The sequence below is a fragment of the Epinephelus moara genome, chromosome 24 (genome assembly GCF_006386435.1).
Source record: "Epinephelus moara isolate mb chromosome 24, YSFRI_EMoa_1.0, whole genome shotgun sequence".
Taxonomy (NCBI): Eukaryota; Metazoa; Chordata; class Actinopteri; order Perciformes; family Serranidae; genus Epinephelus; species Epinephelus moara.
Genome location: NC_065529.1, coordinates 6,306,188 through 6,327,148, shown reverse-complemented (window position 1 = coordinate 6,327,148; position 20,961 = coordinate 6,306,188). Strand labels below are relative to the sequence as shown.

General features: G+C 40.1%; 1 protein-coding gene across 1 annotated transcript in view; it reads right to left on the bottom strand.

Moving 5' to 3' along the window:
- itpr1b (inositol 1,4,5-trisphosphate receptor, type 1b) overlaps positions 1–19,244 on the bottom strand; it is a 130,734-nt gene extending 111,490 nt beyond the window's left edge. The window contains exons 1-3 of the mRNA XM_050039318.1: positions 19,107–19,244; positions 16,695–16,808; positions 9,883–9,953 (exon numbers count right to left, since the gene is read on the bottom strand). Coding sequence (XP_049895275.1) covers positions 9,883–9,953; positions 16,695–16,786 — 163 coding nt within the window. The 5' untranslated portion in view covers positions 16,787–16,808; positions 19,107–19,244. The remainder of the gene's footprint in view (positions 1–9,882; positions 9,954–16,694; positions 16,809–19,106) is intronic.
- Between the last annotated feature and the right edge of the window lie 1,717 nt (positions 19,245–20,961).

The following is a 20,961-nucleotide window of genomic DNA, read 5'->3' as shown; positions in this document are numbered from 1 at the left end:
GTAGGGGGCGGGTATTTATACGTCAGGGCCTCAAGCTGAAAAAGACTTCCTGTTAGGAACCTCTCGTGTTGCCTTACTCATCGCATCTAACAGATCCCTCCTAACTCCTAACGCTAACTCCTTACTGGCGGGAATAAGAGACATGAGACGGCCTTAAAGATGGCGGACCTCGAATTACTTCCAGTTCAAGTAAGGAGTTAGGAGTTAGCAGTATAAAATTAAGAGACTTGGGACGTACCCAGTGTCTTTCTACATGAACTGGTAAAATCAGTTAGCCATTTTCAAAGCAATATTAGGCAACTACCAGAGGTTCATGAGTTCAAGTCAACTGTGTTGAAAACTGGCACACTGGTGCGTCAGTCAAAAAAAATGCTGAATCTTTAAGGTCTGCAGGGTAATAGTCTTCAAAATCATGACAACCAATGCAAAGAAAAATGAGAGCAACAAAAACAGCAGCAGGTGTGAACTAGCAAAGTCAAAGCCCTAAAATGTGCAGTATTAAATTAAACTAAAATTTCAGAATAATTGGGCCATAAAGTCATACATTCGTCTCAAATCAACAAAGAAAAAATAATGATTTGAATCGCAGCCAACATGCCTCTTTCTCAATGCCTCAGACCAGTATGTCGCGCGCTTGCGTGTGTGCATGTGCACATGTGTGTGTGTGTGTAATAAGCACACAAAAGGTACACCATTAAGAACAATCCAGTCTTGTCACTTAAGATTTAATTTTAGTGGCATGAGCAGTTCTAAGAAGATGCCGTCCACTGAGTGGTTGTGAAAATTACACTCTTGCATAGGGATGCACGATGTTGGATTTTTTGCCGATGTCCGATATGCCAATATGTAACAGCTCATTTGACTGACAACCGATACTGATAGATATATACACTTCTTTCCCTCCCTAAATTTACTTAGGGTTGGGTACCGTTCATAATTGAACCGATATGGTACCGGTACTGGTATCTGGAATTCGGTACCTTATTTCGGTACTTTTTAACCCTATGGGCCCTAGGCCTTTTTGGGGTATTTTTACTGCCTTTACTTTTAAGCTCATATCGCAGTCATTATGAAGGCTACATACACATGTTATATCTTGTGTTTTTTCAGGACAATCTGGGCTAAACAGATTTGCCCTCATTCCATGTCCTTCTATGTGCCTGTATTTTATATTCATTTTTATATCAATGAAAAAAACAAATCTGTTTGCCTAAATTCTTACATTTTTACATGTATCTCAGCATGGCAAGTTGGAAGTTGACATATTCTGCCATATATGAAGAGCGAAGACTCTCTGGAATTTGGCAATATAAGAACCATGATGCTGGGACATTCTGTCACTTCACAGTTGTCCAAAACATGTGGTTTGTGCCAGGCGGACATGATTGCCAGTATTTTTTCATTATTGCAAGANAAGTGACTGATAACAAGATTTGTATAATGAATTGTAAAGAAATTCGTCAGGTTTTTATTTTGTAGACAATTGATCTGTATTTAGAGCGTGATGGGATGACAGCACAATGATGTGTGTGGTCCTGCGCTTTCATGTAACATGCGTGGCATTTCTGTGCGAGCCTGCGTTCACGAGTAATCCATCCAACAGTAATGTGTGTGCAGAGCTGTATGAAAGCTCTGTTATACATCATTTTATTGTAACTTTATCAATTTTTTTCGCTGTGAAAACATTGGATTACCGACAAGTGCTTGGCCTTGTCGGAAAGCTACAGTTCTGCCATTTCAGGTGATATGTGTGGCTTCTTGCTATGACACACGGTCGCGGAGAAAATCCACGGAGAAGAACGGGTGTGAATTTGGACACACTATGCGTCGTTCGGGCCCATAGTGTAAACTTCTCAGTTTCAACATTTTATTGAGAACATTTAGGAACAGTGCTGCACGTTAACTTTTGTCTGCACATTTTTTTTTGTCGCCATTGTCATGCGCTCTCGCTCCGCCTCCACCTCAGGTACCGAAATTTGGCACCGATTCATTTTAAGTGAATCAGTACTCGGTAGTACCGACGTGAATCGGTACCAAGTACAAAAAGTACCGAATTTTGGTACCAAACCCTAATTTTACTAACCATCAAGTCTGTGGTGAAATTGACATCATATTATGCATGAATACCCTTATTGTGATGGCCCACCAGCAGATAGAGACTTGAAATACAATACTTTCCAGTGTATGTAATATTCATTCATTGTGCTAAATAAGAAAAAGCATGTTGGCTGGTTCGTTTTTGAAAGCCGATACCAATACCAGTGACATGCCAGCGTTATTGTGCATCCCTACTTAATATGGCCAAGAAAAGTGTGCATGCTGACTCAGTTAGTTCAAAAGTAAAGTAATTTTGTGCTCTGCAGTGTATTACCTTCTTTTCTGTCTTGATTTAAGTGGCTGGCTTAGTAAGAAAGACAAAACCTACCTTACGGTTAGTGCGTTATGCAGAAAGCAAATTCTGTAAGGCAGATCATCAATTTGAGAGAACAAGGAAATGCATCTTATTTTATGAATGAACTCATTCTAAGATTGTTTAAAATAATGTTGTTTGCACCTCTTTTGGTCATGAATTGATTAAGATCCAGCAGGGCACAGTGTGCCATTCAAACATTAAGGCTGTCTTGTAGTCCAGCAGTCATGTAACTGTTGTGTCAGTTCTAGAAAGAATCCACGTGTAATAATCCCACTTCTGATGAACAGCCATACTCTGCACCTGCTGTGAGCCAACTAGCAGCGTATACTTACTGGAGCTGCGAAATCATATGAACAGGGCACACGCTGGCATACTGTCACAACAAACTGACACAGCAGCTGTCTCATTACAAATCACCATTTCCAGATATACATAGAGTAACCAGAAAAATAGAGACAGCTGTGAGAAATAATGCAATGCAGTGCAGTCAGTTCTCTGGTGGTGTTGAAATGGACCACAAAACACTGTTAAGTGTGTAAACACATTAAAATGTGCTGCACTCTAATAAAAACACTACAAAAATACAAAATACAGCCTAAACAATTACCATGCAGTTTAGCACTTTTCTGATAGATTCCAAACAAGGGAAAACCACTTTTGGGGAGACGGCAAACATGTTTATTGTTATTGTCATTTTCAGCCATAACTGTAACCTTTAAATATATATTGGTCAACACGATGGTCAAACCTATTTGACATTGCTGCTGTGCTTATTGTATATACTGTGTTGCTTTGTTAGCATCAGGCACATAAGTTAAACAATGTACTGCTATGAACATGGGGGCCGCGGCAAAACGTATTTTAACCTACCTAAAAAGACCCACCCAAAAGAAAGATCAGTTTAAGTGTACACAATATTTGGAATATTTTTTCCACTTCACCTTACACACTAAACAATGGAGGCAGTGATAGACAATGATAGTTAATTACTTTTTTTTTGTTAATGGAGTCTCATGGCCTTAAGATTACAGCTTCAGTTACCTGTAGAGAAGGGCTGTCTGACAGCAAGGTTAAGTGCTGAAAACATTCCAAATATAGCTTACACTTAAACTACTGATTTTGATTTTAGGTGGCTAAAAAGTAATCAGTAAAGGCAGCGTTTGCTCAGCTCCCTTTCATTTTATGTACATGATGCGGGGGGGTTCTACACAGAAGTTTCTGTACAGAAACACTGTGATTCGGTCTATTGCTTTCCTCCCTTTCACCTGTGCTAAGGTGGTGCATACTGTACATGGGACACTTCACACTTACCATCCATCACATGTGCATTTATAGAGATCTTAAAGGTCCAGTATGTAGGATTCAGTAGCAGTGATGGTGCAGAACTGAAATTTCTCCCGTGTGCCAAGCATGTAGGAGAACTACTGAGGCTGAATGGCCCTATCTAGAGCCAGTGTTTGGTTTGTCTGTTCTGGGCTACTGTAGAAAAAACATGGCAGACTGCATGGAAGATGACCTGCTTGGTATATTGATGTAAACAGCTCATTCTAAGAAAACACATTTTCAGATGATTATACACTAATGAAAATAATAATAGATAATTATGAATATTATATTTAATTTCTTCCAATATATGCTTCTTAATCCTTCAAACTGGACCTCTAAAACCAGTATAAATGTTACTGGCTAACAACATCAGTTGGCTGATGGTTATTTGCACCTACAGACCATTGGCATTGGTTCCCAACCTGGGGTACAGATGAAGTGGTGTCCGAATATGGGACGGAAAAGGAAAAACATTTCTGCCTGTTTTTTTTTTTCTTTACATTTTCAGACTTCATTGAAATCTGTAGCTTGAGATACACCAGCGTTTTACCTCATTGGGACTCTGCAACTCTTCGAGTGAAACAACTTCAGAACTCTTTGGCTAACTGGTCCCAGCTCAGACACACTTTTGTTAAAAAGGTTTGTGAATGGGCCGTGTGTAGAACCAGTGCCGCATGGGAAAAATAAAGCAGCTGACATTCTTTCATTGTCTGTAAATAAGCATGGCACTTAATCAAGCAATGAGTCAAACTTGTCACCTAACCAGCTTTCATACTAGCAGGTCACCATGCCTCAAGAAACCATTCATTTAGATTGTAATTAGTCCAAAGTAAAAGCAATACATTCATCATGGAAGACAATAGTTTAATGGGTAAGGAGAGCTGAAACAACTCAACAATAGAACTGCTCTTGGTCTTCACAAAACAAAAGATAGTGTATTTTTAGTTGCTCGCTGGTAGCTAATCTGTGCTCTGTCAGGTTAGAGCCTGTTATTAGATGTTAAGATGTAATGGCAGGTTGCTGACGTGGGCTTGGTACTTAACTCCGCCTGGCATTCTGCCTGAAACTACATATCAAAACACTGCATGTGGTAGTTACAAGGCCATTACTTATTCCTCGACAACAACAACAACAACAAAAAAAAAGAGTCTTGATAGAAATCTGAAAATGTCTGCCATGTGGTTGGGAAACTTTTCACCCTAAGACAAAAAAATAAAAATGTCTATCTCAGGGATTTTCCTGACTCAAAATGGAGCGGTGGTGGTACCATACGATCATGTGTTCACACATGCGTGTGTACCATGATTTCAACTGGCTCAGGCAAACACTTTTTTACAAGCAACATATTCTAGGAATTCTAATAATAATATGAATGAAAAAGACAGTTCTTAATGAATCACAGCCAAATTGCTACATAGTCATTCATTCATTCATTTTCTGTAACCGCTTATCCTGTTAGTGGTCGTGGGTGTCGTGGAGCCTATCCAAGCTGTCACTGGCCGAGAGGCAGGGTACACCCTGGACAGGTCACCAGACTATCAGAGGGCTAACAAACAGACAAAAAAAAACATTCACATTCACATTCACACCAATGGGCAATTTAGAGTCACCAATGATTCTGTATGTCTTTGGACTGTGGGAGGAAGCCAGAGTACCCGAATAAAACCCACGCTGAAAAGGAAAGAACACGCAAACCTCACACAGAAAGGCTCCCCCACCCTAGGGTTCAAACCCCTTGCTGTGAGGCGACAATGCAAATCACTGCACCAATGTGCTGTGGCGTTTCCTCACATTTCATCGGTGTAATGTAGTCGCCATACAGAACAATCTTTCAGGCACACAGGTAGAGGCCCATGGAGCAGTGCTCATAAATGTTGACAGCTGTCTGCGATGCAATTACAAACTCCTGCTGGCAGTGTGAAACTAGATTTGAACACTGAATAGCAGGGAAAACAATTTTTGTTTGCTTTGGTGATATTCTTTTTAATGAATTACTTTGTTTCCTGCTGAGTTGGCAAAGACATTGCCAGTGGCACATCAGGCTGGTTCCCGCTTTGCTGTGGATGGTACTAATGATAGTAATCAAATTCTTAACTCTGTTCATTTGTTTTTACAAACGTATTCTGACTGACCCATTTTAAATAAATTTTTTATATCAAAATTTTACTGCAAATTCTCAAGAGGGGACTATAAGGAGTTTCCACATGCATGCAACTGATATAAACCAACAATGTCAAACAGCATGCTGTCGAAAAGGGCTTCTCTTCTAAGTCATTCACTTTTTTGGTCCTTTTAAGTCAAACAGCCAACAGCATTTAGTATAATCTCCATTTTCAGTCATGAATGGCTTCAGACAACATCATTCTGTTTCAGAGATTCAATGAAGGCCACCAACTCTTTTTTTAGCTTTTTAAAGACCAACCCAAATAATATGTAAAGAAATGTTAAATGATATCAAACTGTGTTAAAATGTCCCTAGCAATGTGACAGAATACAGTCCTCTACAGTCAGTGCATCATCCTCTTCGTGATTATCATCACTTAAGGATGACACTCAAGAGTGCACCAACTATGACAATGACAGGGACATGTTACATGAGGTCCTGCAAGTCTTACCATGTGTAAAAACTGCATTTAATCAATTTGGAAAGCACACTGTTCATAGGAAATGAAAGTGACACTGGCAGTCTTAACTAATTAACGAAAAACCTCACTCAGATACCTGCCAAAACATCTAGAAATGATTTGCTAGAAAGTGGCAGCCAATTTGATTTGTTTATTAGCTACTGCATTAGCTATTACCTTTCAGATGATCAACAATTTCTATTACAGACTAATGGCAGGGTTGGAATTTGCCATAAAAACTGGACAAGTTTATGTATCTATCCTGTCTTGTGTACAACACACAGCTGTTGGTCATGGAATAGTGTGCATATGCCAAATGTTTCACCAGGCCCTTTCTTTCCTAATAAGCAGCATGTCTGAAGGCAAATCAATTATTCAATTAAATAATTGCTTCCAATCAGATGATGTGCCAATATAACCACTGCCATCTCTAAGTGGTTTCAGGAATACAAAAGTGACTTTATTTCAATCCAATGCTTCCAAATGTTTATGCAGTGAACAAGGCTCCAGACATGGATGCACTGGTGGACGTAACCCTTTTTTTTTTTTTATATAGGCGCACCAGCACAGAATGTAGATGCACACAAATCTTTCACCACTGCTTTTGTGCACAATGATACATTTTAAGCATTACCTTTTTTGTCAGTTCCCATACACATTGGTATTTCCTTAACTAGAAGTGTAAGGGTAAACCGAAGTCACGGTGCTGTTCATATCCCTAGGAGTCATGTACCAGTGCAAGTTCTGTGCAACCAGAATAAAATAAATGTAAGGGTTCGTTTCTTCTCATATACTGAACAAAGATTTAGCAAGCAAGCAAAGCAACACTTTTGTATTTGCACCCCTTTTTCACAGGTTAAAATTAAAGATCTAAGACTTTTTATGTACTCAGATCATTTTTTCTCAAATTTTGGTCGTAAATTTGTTAAAATCTGTGTGAGTGAGCACTTCCCCTTTTCCAAGATAATCCATCCACCTGACAGGTGTGACATATCAAGTTGCTGATTACACAGCATCATTACTACACAGGTGTGCATTAGTATAGTCACAATCAAAGGCCACTCTAAATATACAGTTCTGTCTTTATTAGGGTTTCACATGACTAGCACTTCATTTTCTGGTCACAGATACCCCAAAGAATCAGTCAGTATCTGATGTGACCGTCATTTGCCTCTTGCAGTGCGACACATCTCCTTCACAGTTCATCAGGTTGTTAGTTGTGGCTGGTAGAATGTTGGTCTTCAATGCCTGTGTGAAGTCACTGAATATTAACAGGAATTGGGAAAAAAAAGCATCCCAAACATGCTCAGTGGATGTTTCCAGCTTCCAGGAATTGTGTAAAGAACCTTGCAACATGGGGCCGTGCATTATCATGCTGCAACGTGAGGTCACAGTTGCAGACAAATGGCGTGACAGTGGGTCTCAGGATCTTGTCACTGTACCTCTGTGCATTCAGACTGCCATCAATAAAATGCACCTGTGTTCTTTGTCCGTAGCTTTTGCCAGCCTATATCAGAACCCCACCACCACCATGGGGCACTCTGTTCACAATGTTGGCACTAGCAAACCACTCACCCACATGACACCATACACGCCGGCTGCCATCTGCCCTGCATAGTGTAAACCAGGATTCATCTGTGACAAGAACACTTTTCTAAAGTGCCACACACCATTGACAGTGAGTAGTTGGCTACTCAAGTCAGTTACGATGACAAACTGCTGTTAGGTCAAGACCCTGGTGAGGACAAGGCGCATGCAGAGAAGCTTCCCTGAGACGGAATCTGACGGTTTGTGCAGAAACTCTTCATTTGTTCAAACCAATTACTGCATCAGCTGTGCAGGTGGCTGGCCTCAGGTGATCTTACAGGTGAAGACGCTGGATGTGCAGGTCCAAGGCTGGTGTGGCTATACGTGGTTTGCGGTTGTGTGGCAGGTTGGATGTACAGCCAAATTCACAGAGACAATATTGGGGACGGCTTGTGGTGGTGAAATGAACATTAAGTTCACAGGCAAGAGCTCTGGTGGACAGCAGTCAGCATGCCAATGGCACGCTCCCCAAAATTTGGGACATCTGAGGCATTGTGCTGTGTGATCAAACTGCACATTTAGAGTGGCCTTTTATTGTGACCATCACAAGAAAGCCCTGTGTAGTAATGATGCTGTTTCATCACCAACTGGATATGTCACACCTGTCAGGTGGATGGATTATCTTGGAAACAGGAGAACCGCTCACTCACACAGAGTTGAGAAAATTTGCAACCAAAATTCAAGAGAAATACATCTATTGAGTGCATAAAAAAGTCTTAGCTCTTTAACTTAAACCTGTGAAAAATGTGAGCAAAAAAGTGTTGCATTTACATTTTTGTTCAATATTTTTTATTATAAAAATAAGAAACATTTCAAACACCGTACAAACACTACACAAACACTTTCCTGACACACCGTCCTCATCTTATACACAACTTGCCTTTTTGCTGTAGCGTACCAGGAACCCGCAGAGTGACTGGAACGCCAATCAGCTTGTTATGCTAACCTTGACACATGTTGCTAACAGCGTACAGCTAAAAGTTTCTGAGCAGAACTTGGTTCCACATTATGTGCATCAATGTAATAAATGTCAAGCACACCGGTGCAACTAATGAAAATGTTCAGTCACACTTGACAGATTTTTAATAACGTGTGCAACAAAATCGTCACACTCTGAGCTCTAATGAAGCACCTTTTGGTTGAGGAGGAAGGTCACAGCATGAATGTATGGTTTCAAAATCACTGTGTGCAAAAATAATGCCTTTAAGAACTGAAGCAGCTCTAAAGGCAAAAGGGGTTCTTACCCGGAGCTTACTCCACTGTTACTAATTAGTAAAGACATAACAGCACAAGGAACTGCTATTGGTACAGAATTATGAATGTATTTAAATATATACTCCTGTAACACAAATGCCCCATAAAACTTAACAGAGAATCATCCAGACAACCCTTATGTAATGCAATCATCTACAACATGTGCGGCCAAATTAAAAGCTCTGGCACAAGCCAGTGTCTGTCTATATACTTGTGCAGCCTTGATTTGGATGGTTTGACCAAATACTGATGCACTAAAGGCTTCTATTGTGTGTGTTTTTCAAAAATGTCTTTGTTGGAATAGGCAGCAATGCCCTCAGCAGATGAGAATTCCTTTAGCTCATACTTGGTGGGGACCTTTTGTAAAAGTACCATGAAACTGCTGGATAAGTTTGAAGAAGCAAAGTTAATGTGAAGCGTTTTTCTTTTCTTTTTCTTTTACACTTCATTTACTCTCCAAACCCTGTTTTTTCTCTGGGGGAATCAAATGCACACCTGCTTCCCCAACTGTTAAACTACAGCTGACCTGTCTTAGAGAACACCAAAGATCACGCTTGAAAATAGACAATAAGTAAAAAGATCATGTTTGACATAATACACTTAAACTGCCGGACTCCCTGACCTATACCATATGACCAACATATCATTAAGTCAGAGGGAGAGATTTTGAGGCCTTACCTCTAAATTTCTTGGGTGGGTTGTTGAGGTCGCCTGTGTCTGGTTGTACCACACAGCGGTCATCCACAAGCCTGAGGACACAGCCATTATTACAATGAGTCATTCACTCAAAACACAGGCAACTTATTAAGACTTTAAAACTCAATTCACCCTCTAAAAGCTTTCATTTTCCATACATGAACAATAATCAAACATTAATGTTATAACATAACCCTTGTGCTAATGAAGGTAATAATGTGGCTAACAGAAACCAACACACATTTGAATTACTTTGCCATTTCATACAGCTCGTGTACCCAAAACCTAAAAAAACCTGACACTATCATTGACTCCAAATTGTCAGTTAAGTATCAAGTTTCTATCATGGTATTCTTGATTCATTTTTTTTTTCTCAATAACATACTACACTACATGTTCACAGCAATTACAGACAGATAAACTCACAGACACCATTACAGTTACTATATCCTGTTAAACGGTATTCACGACAAAGCTGTAAAATCTCATGTGTATTCAACAGCTTGGCTGCATTCCACATAAACGATCAGTTCCAGGGGCCTGGTACTGGTCCTAGCTTACTGGGACAGTGAAGAGCCATTGTTAACAGTGTTACTAACACCTGTGCTTCTTAATTCATAACACATGAATAACAGGATAAAGAAAGAAAGTGTTTCTAGTGTAGCTACAATAAACATCAGGTTGATCTTGAGTTCAGTATTTAAGAGTTCAGAAGTATAATTTCAAGATGTGAGTTTAAAGTTTCAAACTGTCTAAATCTCTGCAACCCACTGGAGACGTGCACACCACCACACAGGATAACCTCACCAAAATAAAATGTTGGCGCTGTACGTCCCTGTAAAAAATGCAGATGTTATGTTTGTATGTTTTATATGAGTCATATCAACATTTCGTGATGTAGTATATGTACTGACATTATTTAACTAGGAGGTGAAGAGGATGGTGGATGCTTTGTCAGCTGTGAGTAAGATGTTTGCCAAACCATTGTTCGAGACCAACAAACAACAAAACTGGTTGTTTTGTAGCAACCTGTCACCGAGTTTCCAGCAGCTTTTTAGCCACCAAATGTAGCTGTTTTTAGCGACCCTTTGCGGTTTTTCCAGCAGGAGTAGTGCCAAAAAAAGTGGATGTTTTTGTTCAAGACACAACTGTGTTGCCACTTGCCAGTAGTGTTGTCACAATACTGGAATTTCTAACTTTAATACAATACCTTGAAAAGTATCGATATCCAATACCATGTTCCATACCACAGGAAAAAGGGTATACAACTTAAATTTTTTTATTAAAAAAAAATAAAAAATTCATATAAGACTATAACATGACAATGACAACTTTTATTTCTTTTCTTGGTTAGTAGCAGAGAACAGCAGAATGACTGTACAGCAATAACCAATAAATTAAGTAACAATAAATTAAAACTTTAACAGCAATTAAAATATTATTCCTGCTGTGGTGCACATGTTAAAGGTCTGAGATTGTCACACATTCAAAATGTAATAAAGTGCAAGTAAAGGACAAAACAAAACCATGCTGCAAAAGCCTATATGCAACCGGAGCAAATGAGGCGAGTGATGAGGAAGACAGCACTGTGAGTGAGTGAGTGAGTGAGTGAGTGAGTGAGTGAGTGAGTGAGTGACAGAAGGTGGGGACACTGCAGCAGTGTGTGTGTAACAACTCGCTGTTTGAGAGAGGAGAGATTGAGAAGATAGTACCGATACTGTGGGAAATAAGTATTGAATCAGTTTCAAATATTCAGAATCGCTACGATCGATAAATCGTGATTTTTAAAATAGTTTCCAGTCGTGAAAGTGCCCCCGAAATCAGGGCAATTTTAAGCCAAAACATGATCTCTTCCTAAGCATACTCAAGTGGTTTTTGTGCCTAAACCTAACTGCACATTAATCACAGTGTTGTTGAAATGATAAGTTTCAACATATCCCCTACTTAATAAATGAACAAATGTAACGTACCCAGGGTTAGCAGAAACATACGGTGCCAGCATTTATGGGTTGGACTGGGTTGGAAAAAGCCTTTCTGAAGCCATAAAGAAATGGAGCAAAGGTAACGGGTTTTCTCTGCATTTCTGCCCAGACATTAATATACTGAGTATTATGAAAGGAAATATGCCTTGGAGGCTGAGGACTAAACTGGGGCACACGTAAATAGACTGTATTATCATTGTACCTGTACCCAAGAGAGGAACTTGGGCTTTGTGAAAGAATGCAACAACTGTGCCAAAATCATCGTCATCTAATTTAGCACCATTATTCCACCTTGTCTTTCCACATAATATACTTACAGTAATATGCTGGTAAAACATGTTTTTGAAATGAGTAGTTCCACCATACCCAGGAGCTCTGGGGAAACCCCTGGGAATACTATGAGATAGTAGAGCAGCAAAAATAAAACATTTCAGTAGGATGCTCAAGCTGGTCCAGTCAGTTACATCTTTTTATAGCTCATGCAGTATAACCTGCACTGCAGGAGCACTGTGATGATGAAGGGAGAAAGCACATGGTGTGAGAATCTCCTCTATGGAAATGAAGAGCCTTGATCACACTGATGCACTGATGGGCCAAGGTCCAAAGAGGACCGGAGTTTCAAGCGTCATCTGTGTCCAAGGTCAATAACCTCCTCTTGCATTCTGGGATGCAGCATAATGGTCGTATCCCATTGTCCCAGCATCAAGACATTGGGTACTATCCTCTCTGAGCCAGCAGTGGTCCAGGTGACTGCAGCTGTCTCTCAGGGGGTCACATTCAGTACGCTGACAGCAAAAGAAACACCTAATGTAATGATGCTATTTATAGACGCGTCCTCTATACTCGTCTTTTTAACAGTGAGCGCTCACAGTGGCAGTGGCGGGATATGATTACAAGGCATAACAACACTAGATGTGAGATTTGACAAACAAGCTCTGTCATGGTGGCAGTCTTCAAAGCTGAGCACACATTTGTTGCCATGGTGGGTGACGCATCACACTAAACTGTGAAAGAGCATGGTTTCTGAGAGCTAGCGAGGAGGAGGGCTCCGCACGGTGAAGAGTGGTAAACAGAATAGTGACATGGCAAGAGGAGGAAGATTGCAGCACTTAAAAAGGAGAGGAAGGAGGTGACAACACAAATGCTGTGTTAGTTTTCACCTCAGGAGAAGAAAAACAAACACCTTGGGGCAGAATATAGCATGAATAAAATAGGAAAGAGACAGGCTTAATGCAAGACAATGAGGTTCGTAAAATGGAGCCAGACATGTTGGATATGCTGTCACATATGCTGGACAGGAACATGCACATCAATGATCACCCACTCTTTTATCTATCTTTTAGCTTTCTGATTCTGTTACTGTCAGTTGTACGTCAAGATTTGCTCAATTTGCACATAATGAGATGCACTTTTAACTTGTTGCCTACAATTAGGCAGGAGGAAAGACGTCAGGAACCTAAATAAGTGGTGCTCAGCATGTAGCCGGAAGAGACAGGGTAATTTGAGGCCACAGTAACTGAGCACAGAACATCAAGGAAATAAAGGAAAGGAGAGAGCAATGATTACAAGAGGATCTTCAACTTCTCAAATAAAATAGCCTTATTCTTCACACATTTATATTTGTCAGGCATTGTTAACGAGAGCGACTCAGTATTCTGCTCCGTATTCACAGATAAGACAAACCAGATAAGGAGACAATAGACATTTGACTACAGTCACCTTCCCATTGATAGGCTGACCGCAGCTGCAACAGGCATACAGGAGTCATTATTGTAGAAAACAAGTGTCACACACTCTGGCTCCATTTGCATCTCTTTTATTTTGATGACATTTTGGCCTTTGGGCCTTCTTCAAGATCAACAAGCATACTGAGACACAGGTGTACTGATCTGTTAAAATGGGCCACACCTTTGTTACACACCTGATGATGATGATGATGATCTTGAAGAAGGCCCAAAGGCCGAAACGTCATCAAAATAAAAGAAATGCAAATGGAGCCAGAGTGTGCCACACTTGTTCTCTACAATCATGTCTATTGCCAGTGATCAGCACCTCATTATAATTTTTGGTGTGCGTTTCAATTATATTTTAAATGTTGGAATCATTAACCATAAACTCTCCCTCCAGACATGTTGTAAAGTATGCAATACTCTGCTATGATTAGTCTTTTGTTTAATATGGTTCTTCCCGTAGCTGTACGAAGAGAACTGGAAACAGCGTTGGAGGCAGGGACCCCATCCATTCCTTTTAAAGTTGCTCAGTGGCGCATGAAGCCAAAAAATTTCAACTTCGATTTGTAAAATTTACTAGATATTTTGCTGTGCTTCCACATCATAACGCAAGACTTTTGCCAGCCGAGCAGCTAACTTGCAGTTTAGCCCTACACTAACTTGAATGGAGACCAAATCTCGACCATGAAACGTGTCATTTTTCGGCGAGTTGTGATGGTCCAAAACATTCAGCCACTTAACTTCTATCTTAGGCCCTTTCACACCTACCTTGTTTGCTCAAGACTTGTACACTTTTCAGTTTGATCCAAACCAAAATTACAGGAGTGAAACCTCCCCCGGACCAAACAGCCATACCATGGTCTGACAAAAAGACGTGGTCTCAGTCCGTATCAAACCGAACCGTGGTTTCAAACTTTCAGATGAATTACAGAAGTTTTGGCAAGCTGTTGTCAATTGGTAAGAGTAGTGTAGCGCCTAATTGCGTAGTGTGTGTGTGTGTGTGTGTGTGTGTGTGTGTGTGCTTTAGCAAAAGAGAGAGTGTGATCGTGGCTGCACTCAGAGCAGAGAGGTGTCAGCGATCAGAGCAGAGGAAAAATTAGCAGTGAAGCTGTCAAGTGGCAGTAAATGTAAGGTGGAAGTTTCAGTTTCAGTTCTTCCAAGAACAATACAACATAACAAAATGAGCTACAGCTGCATGTGGGGAGACGAGGAGACAACCAGGAAAGTTTAACAAATATAAAACCTTCATGAATCAAAACTTCATAATAGAAAGAATCATAATTGACCTTGTTTGTATTTCAAGGTGTCCTGTGGGATTGATGTCTCTTTTATAGTTGTCTATGGGGAGAATGCTTTTTGGGCCGCATGGGATATTTTCACTACAATAACTGGGAAAAATTTGCTGCAAGGCTAAGCTGCTTTCCTGGGGGCTGGTTTTCCCACATAAAAAGCAAAAAGAAAAAAAAACACCAAAAAGGCTCACATTTACTCTTCCTCCTTCACTGAGAAATTCTGGATCTGGCCCTGGCCGCACCCACCACCACATGTGGTAGATTTTGCTTTCTGTTTTCTCCAACACTGCTCGCACTAAGTGATGGGCGAAAGAGCAGTGCGCATCAAGATGACTAGTGTTAGCATACGAAGAGACACTGGAGACATTAAGCAATACATTTTTGAGCCTCAGTCAGACCAATACTCAGATGGAGTCTGCCGTGTGCCAAAACTGGCGATTAGCAGATGTATCAGAATGTTAAGTGTAGTTAGCATCTTTCACTGGTTTATGTTGTTTGTTAGCTTGTTAGCTTGTAGGCTAACACTGGCTGACAGTGTAGATGGTTGTGAAATGTACACTAATATCTGCTACAATGGGGTTTTTGGTGGACAGTGGAAGGAAGCTCCAGGGTCTGGCTTACATCTACAAACATCACACATCACATGTTTGCTGTCAAAACTTTCGCTGAGCTAATGGAAAGTCTGCTCTCTGTACTGAGAAGTCCACTGTGCACTGGACGTTCCAGGTTTCTTTGCCGGTGCGGGTGCTGCGTCAAAGTCTGTTCCCCCGTCGATACGTCTTTCCCATATTAGACTGCGACTGGCTTTCATATCAGTGACATAGCTAATCTAGTTTGCCCAGTACGTTTGAATCTTTAGATTTTCAGGGTAATGCACAGACACTCCTCCTTCAGTAACGGAAAGTGAAAACACCTCCCTTGCGACTGACTCTGCATAAATACAAGTCAGTATAGTAAATGGCAGACATTTCAGGGGCATAAAAACATTTTTGAGTCAAGGGATCTTCAGAGTTGAAAAAACAAGCTTCATCGGGTTCTGCTGTAAAAGCTTTAATTTGTTCTTCCACAGAATCCCCTATACAGTAGTTAAGTTTTCTATTTCTGTGTCATGCCAAACATGTGGCCCATCCCACATGGGATTACAAGAAACTGTTATTTCACAAAACGCATATACACTATCCTAAATATGACTTGCCACCAAATATGTAGATGTTGTTAAATTTATAAATCACAGCAGAGCAGAGCAAATGGACTATTACTGTGAGCTTGAGTCTAAAGAGGGCTCAGTCCAGATACTGTGTTTAAAGATAGAAAGGTATTCTGCAGTTCTTCATCTCCCTCTCTAGTTTAACTATTAATCTATGCCGTCTCTGTCTCTGCATACCTCGACTAAATTCTCACGACTGAAAAAAACTTTTTTTCCCCCTGAAAACAAGTTGATTCACTGAAATCAGATGACTTATTATTGACTGTAAAATGTGAAGGAAACAAATGGGTAATGGGTGTGTTGACAGTAACTGCCATCAAACAAACAGAGGCATTAGATCACTCCATCATATGAATCCATCCATTATACTGCCCCATCCATTAAAATGTAATGTGATGTAATAATCTACACAGTTACTGAACTTATTTTGCAGCCTCTTCTGTTTAATAGTTGTGTATTCTGCACCGTGAATCAACACTGTCTGAATCTCCATCCTTCTATTACGCTCACCTGGAATCCTTCAGCAGGGACGTGGAAGCAGGGAATGGGTCAAAACAACCCACATAAAAACAAGCAGACTTACCCTAAAGTGCTGATAAATCCACTGGTGGAGCCCTCTGCATACAGGGAACAAATGTCCCCAATATGGAGGAAACTGGACATCTTGTCCGACATGGTTCCTCAGGGTTGACTGCACCTGCAAAAGATTGACACCAAAAGGTCTTTAGAGCAGCTGCTACATACAGCACAGCCCAGTCACATCACACACCCGGAACCGCTATTGTCATTTAACTGAAAATACAAAACATTTGCTCAGTACGGTTTCATGTTCCTGCACACACAGGTTGTTAATAGCTGATCAAGTTGAAAATAATTTGTAAACTGCAACTCTTATGATTGTCAAGGGGGATCCATCATTATTTAAATGACATTGTGGACTGTTTGTGGCTGGCTGGGTCCAAAACATCTGATTTTTTAGGCCATCCTCAGAGCACCATCTACTGTAAGACCATGAGTAACAACTACAAAAAGAGCAATGACCTAAAATCAATTAGACATCTATAACTGAGCTTTTAAGCTAATCTTTGCTCTTCTATGAATGTGTCCTGCGTATTTTGTTAATATCGGTTCAGTCCTTTTAAATTTAAAGCATAAATACAGACATATATACCAGAAATGTTCGGCATTAGCTCTGCTGACAGACAAGAATAGATTCACTTGACATTTCATCAGCGGTACCTCAAAGGTATACATTCCATATGAGATATATTTTTTGACAAGATCTTTCCCACATTTTCTCAACTACAAGAAAAAAAGTTTGAGTTCCGAGTTTTGATGAAAGAACATTTCCATCCTTTTCCAATTAGCCACCTGATTGCACAATAGACACATTGTTTTTGTCCAACCCTCAATTACAGGAGCCATATCTGAAATTCATGACCAACTGATGCAAATAGACTTTACAGCCACGCTGGGCCATATGAGAGAGGCCTAGCAGGATGACCTAGGAGTGGGAGTCAAGGAAGATAGGTGGAGAAAGGCCAAAGAAAACATCCATTCTTCTTCTGTATGCACCAGACATGGGTTGTTGCAATTCAAAATATTACACAGACTGTACTTATAAACACTGACTGTCCAAGAAGTTTCCTACAGTAAATCCATCCTGTGATCAATGTGAACATCGGCTTCACGAGCACACATTTTGAAACTGCACATGGATTGATCATTATTGGATTAATATATACCAAACTCTGTCTGGTTATACAGAAGCGACTTGAACCAGATCCAGATCTGACAGTGTTCGGAGTGAAAGCTGTTATGATAAAGCTGTCAAATAACAAATATAACATGATATGTTCTGTGACATTGTTGGCACAGATACTGATTTTGTTAAACTGGAAACAGAAAAACCAACCAGCCCAATTAACTTTGCAGAGAGATGTGATGAAACATTTACATTAGGAAAAAGTTAATTTTCATTGAAGGGAGGGGTGAATATAGTCTATTTAATATGGCAACACTTAAACTGTCAATAAGATATATATATTAATGACTAATACCTGACAACAGTGTTAATTTCAATCTCTGACATCCATTTTTTTTTATTGTTTTACTATATGTGTGCATAGATGTGTATATTTCTTTCTTCTTTGCAGTAATAAATGTTCGTGTATATTTGTTCAGAAAGAGATTATGTAGACCTTATGTGTATTTTGAAAAAAGTAAAAAAAAAAAAAAAAAGATATTAACACCACCACTGTGCATTAATAAACTGCTAAACATTAGAAATAAAACAATTAAACACACCTGCCACTAAAATTTAAGTCTCTGTGCAAGCACTGTGCTCTTGTTAGCTGTGTGTAACATGTACATCTTAAATTTAGGTCACCATTCTTCAGTCTGTGTCCAGGTCGAGAGAACAGGAGCCTGTGTGAACCCAGCACCCTGACCAACGTGCTCAGCTCTTTTTCTGTTAGAAAGGATGCTGTTCTTGATAAAACACTCAATTTTACCATAATATTAGCATGAAATTTGATATAAACTCGCAGTTTGCAGCACTGTAACACCAAACATTAAGGTCTCAGTTGATTTAATGACATTTTTCATTAAGTATACGTTTAATTCTACAGTATCGATTAGTCCGTATGAAACTGAAGGTCATATTTACCCACATTCAGATGGGCACCACTGCATACAACACATTCACTACACAAACTTTGTATTTTGTTCTATAAAGCCCGTTGCCATCATATTAAAATTGATTTGAGCGTCTTGTGACACATTTTAACTGTTTTCTGAGCTGGCAAATGGGACCCAAACATTTCTGCTAGCTAAACTAAATGTCAAAACGCCTCGTTCTTTTAACGCACGAGCTGCAGCAAAACAACAGCAACAAATGAGCGCGTGGGCTACTTCCTTGACAGGGATGCTCACAGCTCAGTGACAAAATGAACAATGCCCTGGCTGGAAAACTACTGATAGAGAAGGACTTTACCTGGCAGAGATGAAGAAGGCGTCAAAGACAGAGAGAGAGAGAGCAACGTGTGAAGAATTGGGTCAGCACAGGATAATTTCCACAGCGCTATCCTCGGTTAAGTCCATGGTAGTGAAACTCCAGGTAAGAGCAGGCTGAGCGGCGTTATCTCTGACAGCTGAATGCGTCCTCGGCAACAATCCGCTTCTTACCTCCTCCACATGTCACTGAGGAAACGCCCCTTTCGTTACTATTTATACTGCAGCGGAGCTTTCTGGGTAATGTAGTCTGTTAGACTTGATAGGAACAAGCCTGCTGTTAAATCTTAATTTATTTTTTTCAGAACAGATACTGGTGGTCTTATTCAATTCAGTTTAATGTCATTACGTTATTTATCTTCAGCCATGGGCGGATTATGAGACAATAGGCCCCTGAGCACAGATATGCAAAGGGCCCCGCCACCGCCCCAACATAGGAGCAGGATACACACACTTTGTGGTGGTTTACCTCTTTTGATGGTGTTTTTTTCTATCTCTTTGAGGTCATTTTGTGTCTCTTTATTGTTCTTTTGTGTCTTTTTGAGGTAACATTGTGTCTTTTTCCATAATTTTGTGTCCCTTTGTGGTTGTTTAGCCCATTTTGGTAGTTATTTTTGCATTTCTTTGCAGTTTCTTTGCATCTGTTTGAGTCTGTGTGGTCAATTTGAGTCTCCACCTGGTCGGGACATTAATTTGAGTGACATTTTGCAGGTAAAGAGAACTAGCCACTTTGGGCCCCAGGGCTGTGCCTAGTAGGTCCATTCAGTAATCCATCCAAAACACATACAACAAAATGTGGTTTACTAGTTGTTCACTGGTATAATTATAAAAATAGTAAAAAATAAAAAAATGTATAAATAGATAAAGTAAGAAGAGAAAAAAGAATCAGTGTTTTTGTAGAGAATGTGAGGTTAGGTTACATCATGCCATGTGGGTTGGGGGTGCCATCTTGCTAGGTATGGGCGGTTATCTCTATTACCAAAGTATATCCACTCAGTCCAAAAACAAAATAGTTTACAATGTCCAGGTGTGTGAGTGGAGGAAGTGCATCCAGTCCATTATCCAGCCTTGAACTGCCAAGTCCTATGGATTTATGTTGTTCATTATCATGACAACATAGCCAGTCCTCATGAGATGCCCGCCATGCCCAAAAAATTTAACACAGCATGACTTTAACTTCACATTCTCTGTTATCTGGAGTGACATGTCCGATACACTGCTATAAACAGATATATTACGACAGCTATTGGATGGGTGCCGTTAAAGTGTCCTATAGATATTCATGCTCCCCAGAGGATGAGTCCCAGTGACGTAGGATCCCCTAACTTTTCCTCTCATGCCGTCATCCGGACAAAGGTCTCACTTATCCTGTGAAAAATCTCAACATCTCCCAGACCGATCCCCAGAGGATGTATCCTATGACTTCGGTGATCCCCTAACTTTTCCCCTGGTGCCAACATCAGTTCCAAGTTTCCATTTATTTAATGCTTTGGTTAATGACCAGTTACTTGCTAAATTAATAGCATTCCCATCAGCATCAGTTGTACTTTGTGTTTAGTGCAAAGCAGCAAATGTTAGGATGTTAACACTAACATGCTGTGGGTGAAGACGGTAAGCATTATACTTGCTAAACATCAGTATGTCAACATTGTTATTGTGACCATGTTTGCATTTAAGTGAAAGCACCACTATATCTACGTAAAGCGTCACAGAATATCTTGTCTGAACCTCCAGTAGCGAACACCTCAATGATCAAACGATTGCAAAAGAAGAAAACAGAACTCCCAGCTCTGTTAGATCACAAGCGTCATCTCTACTGACAAAGTGCAGATGGTTTC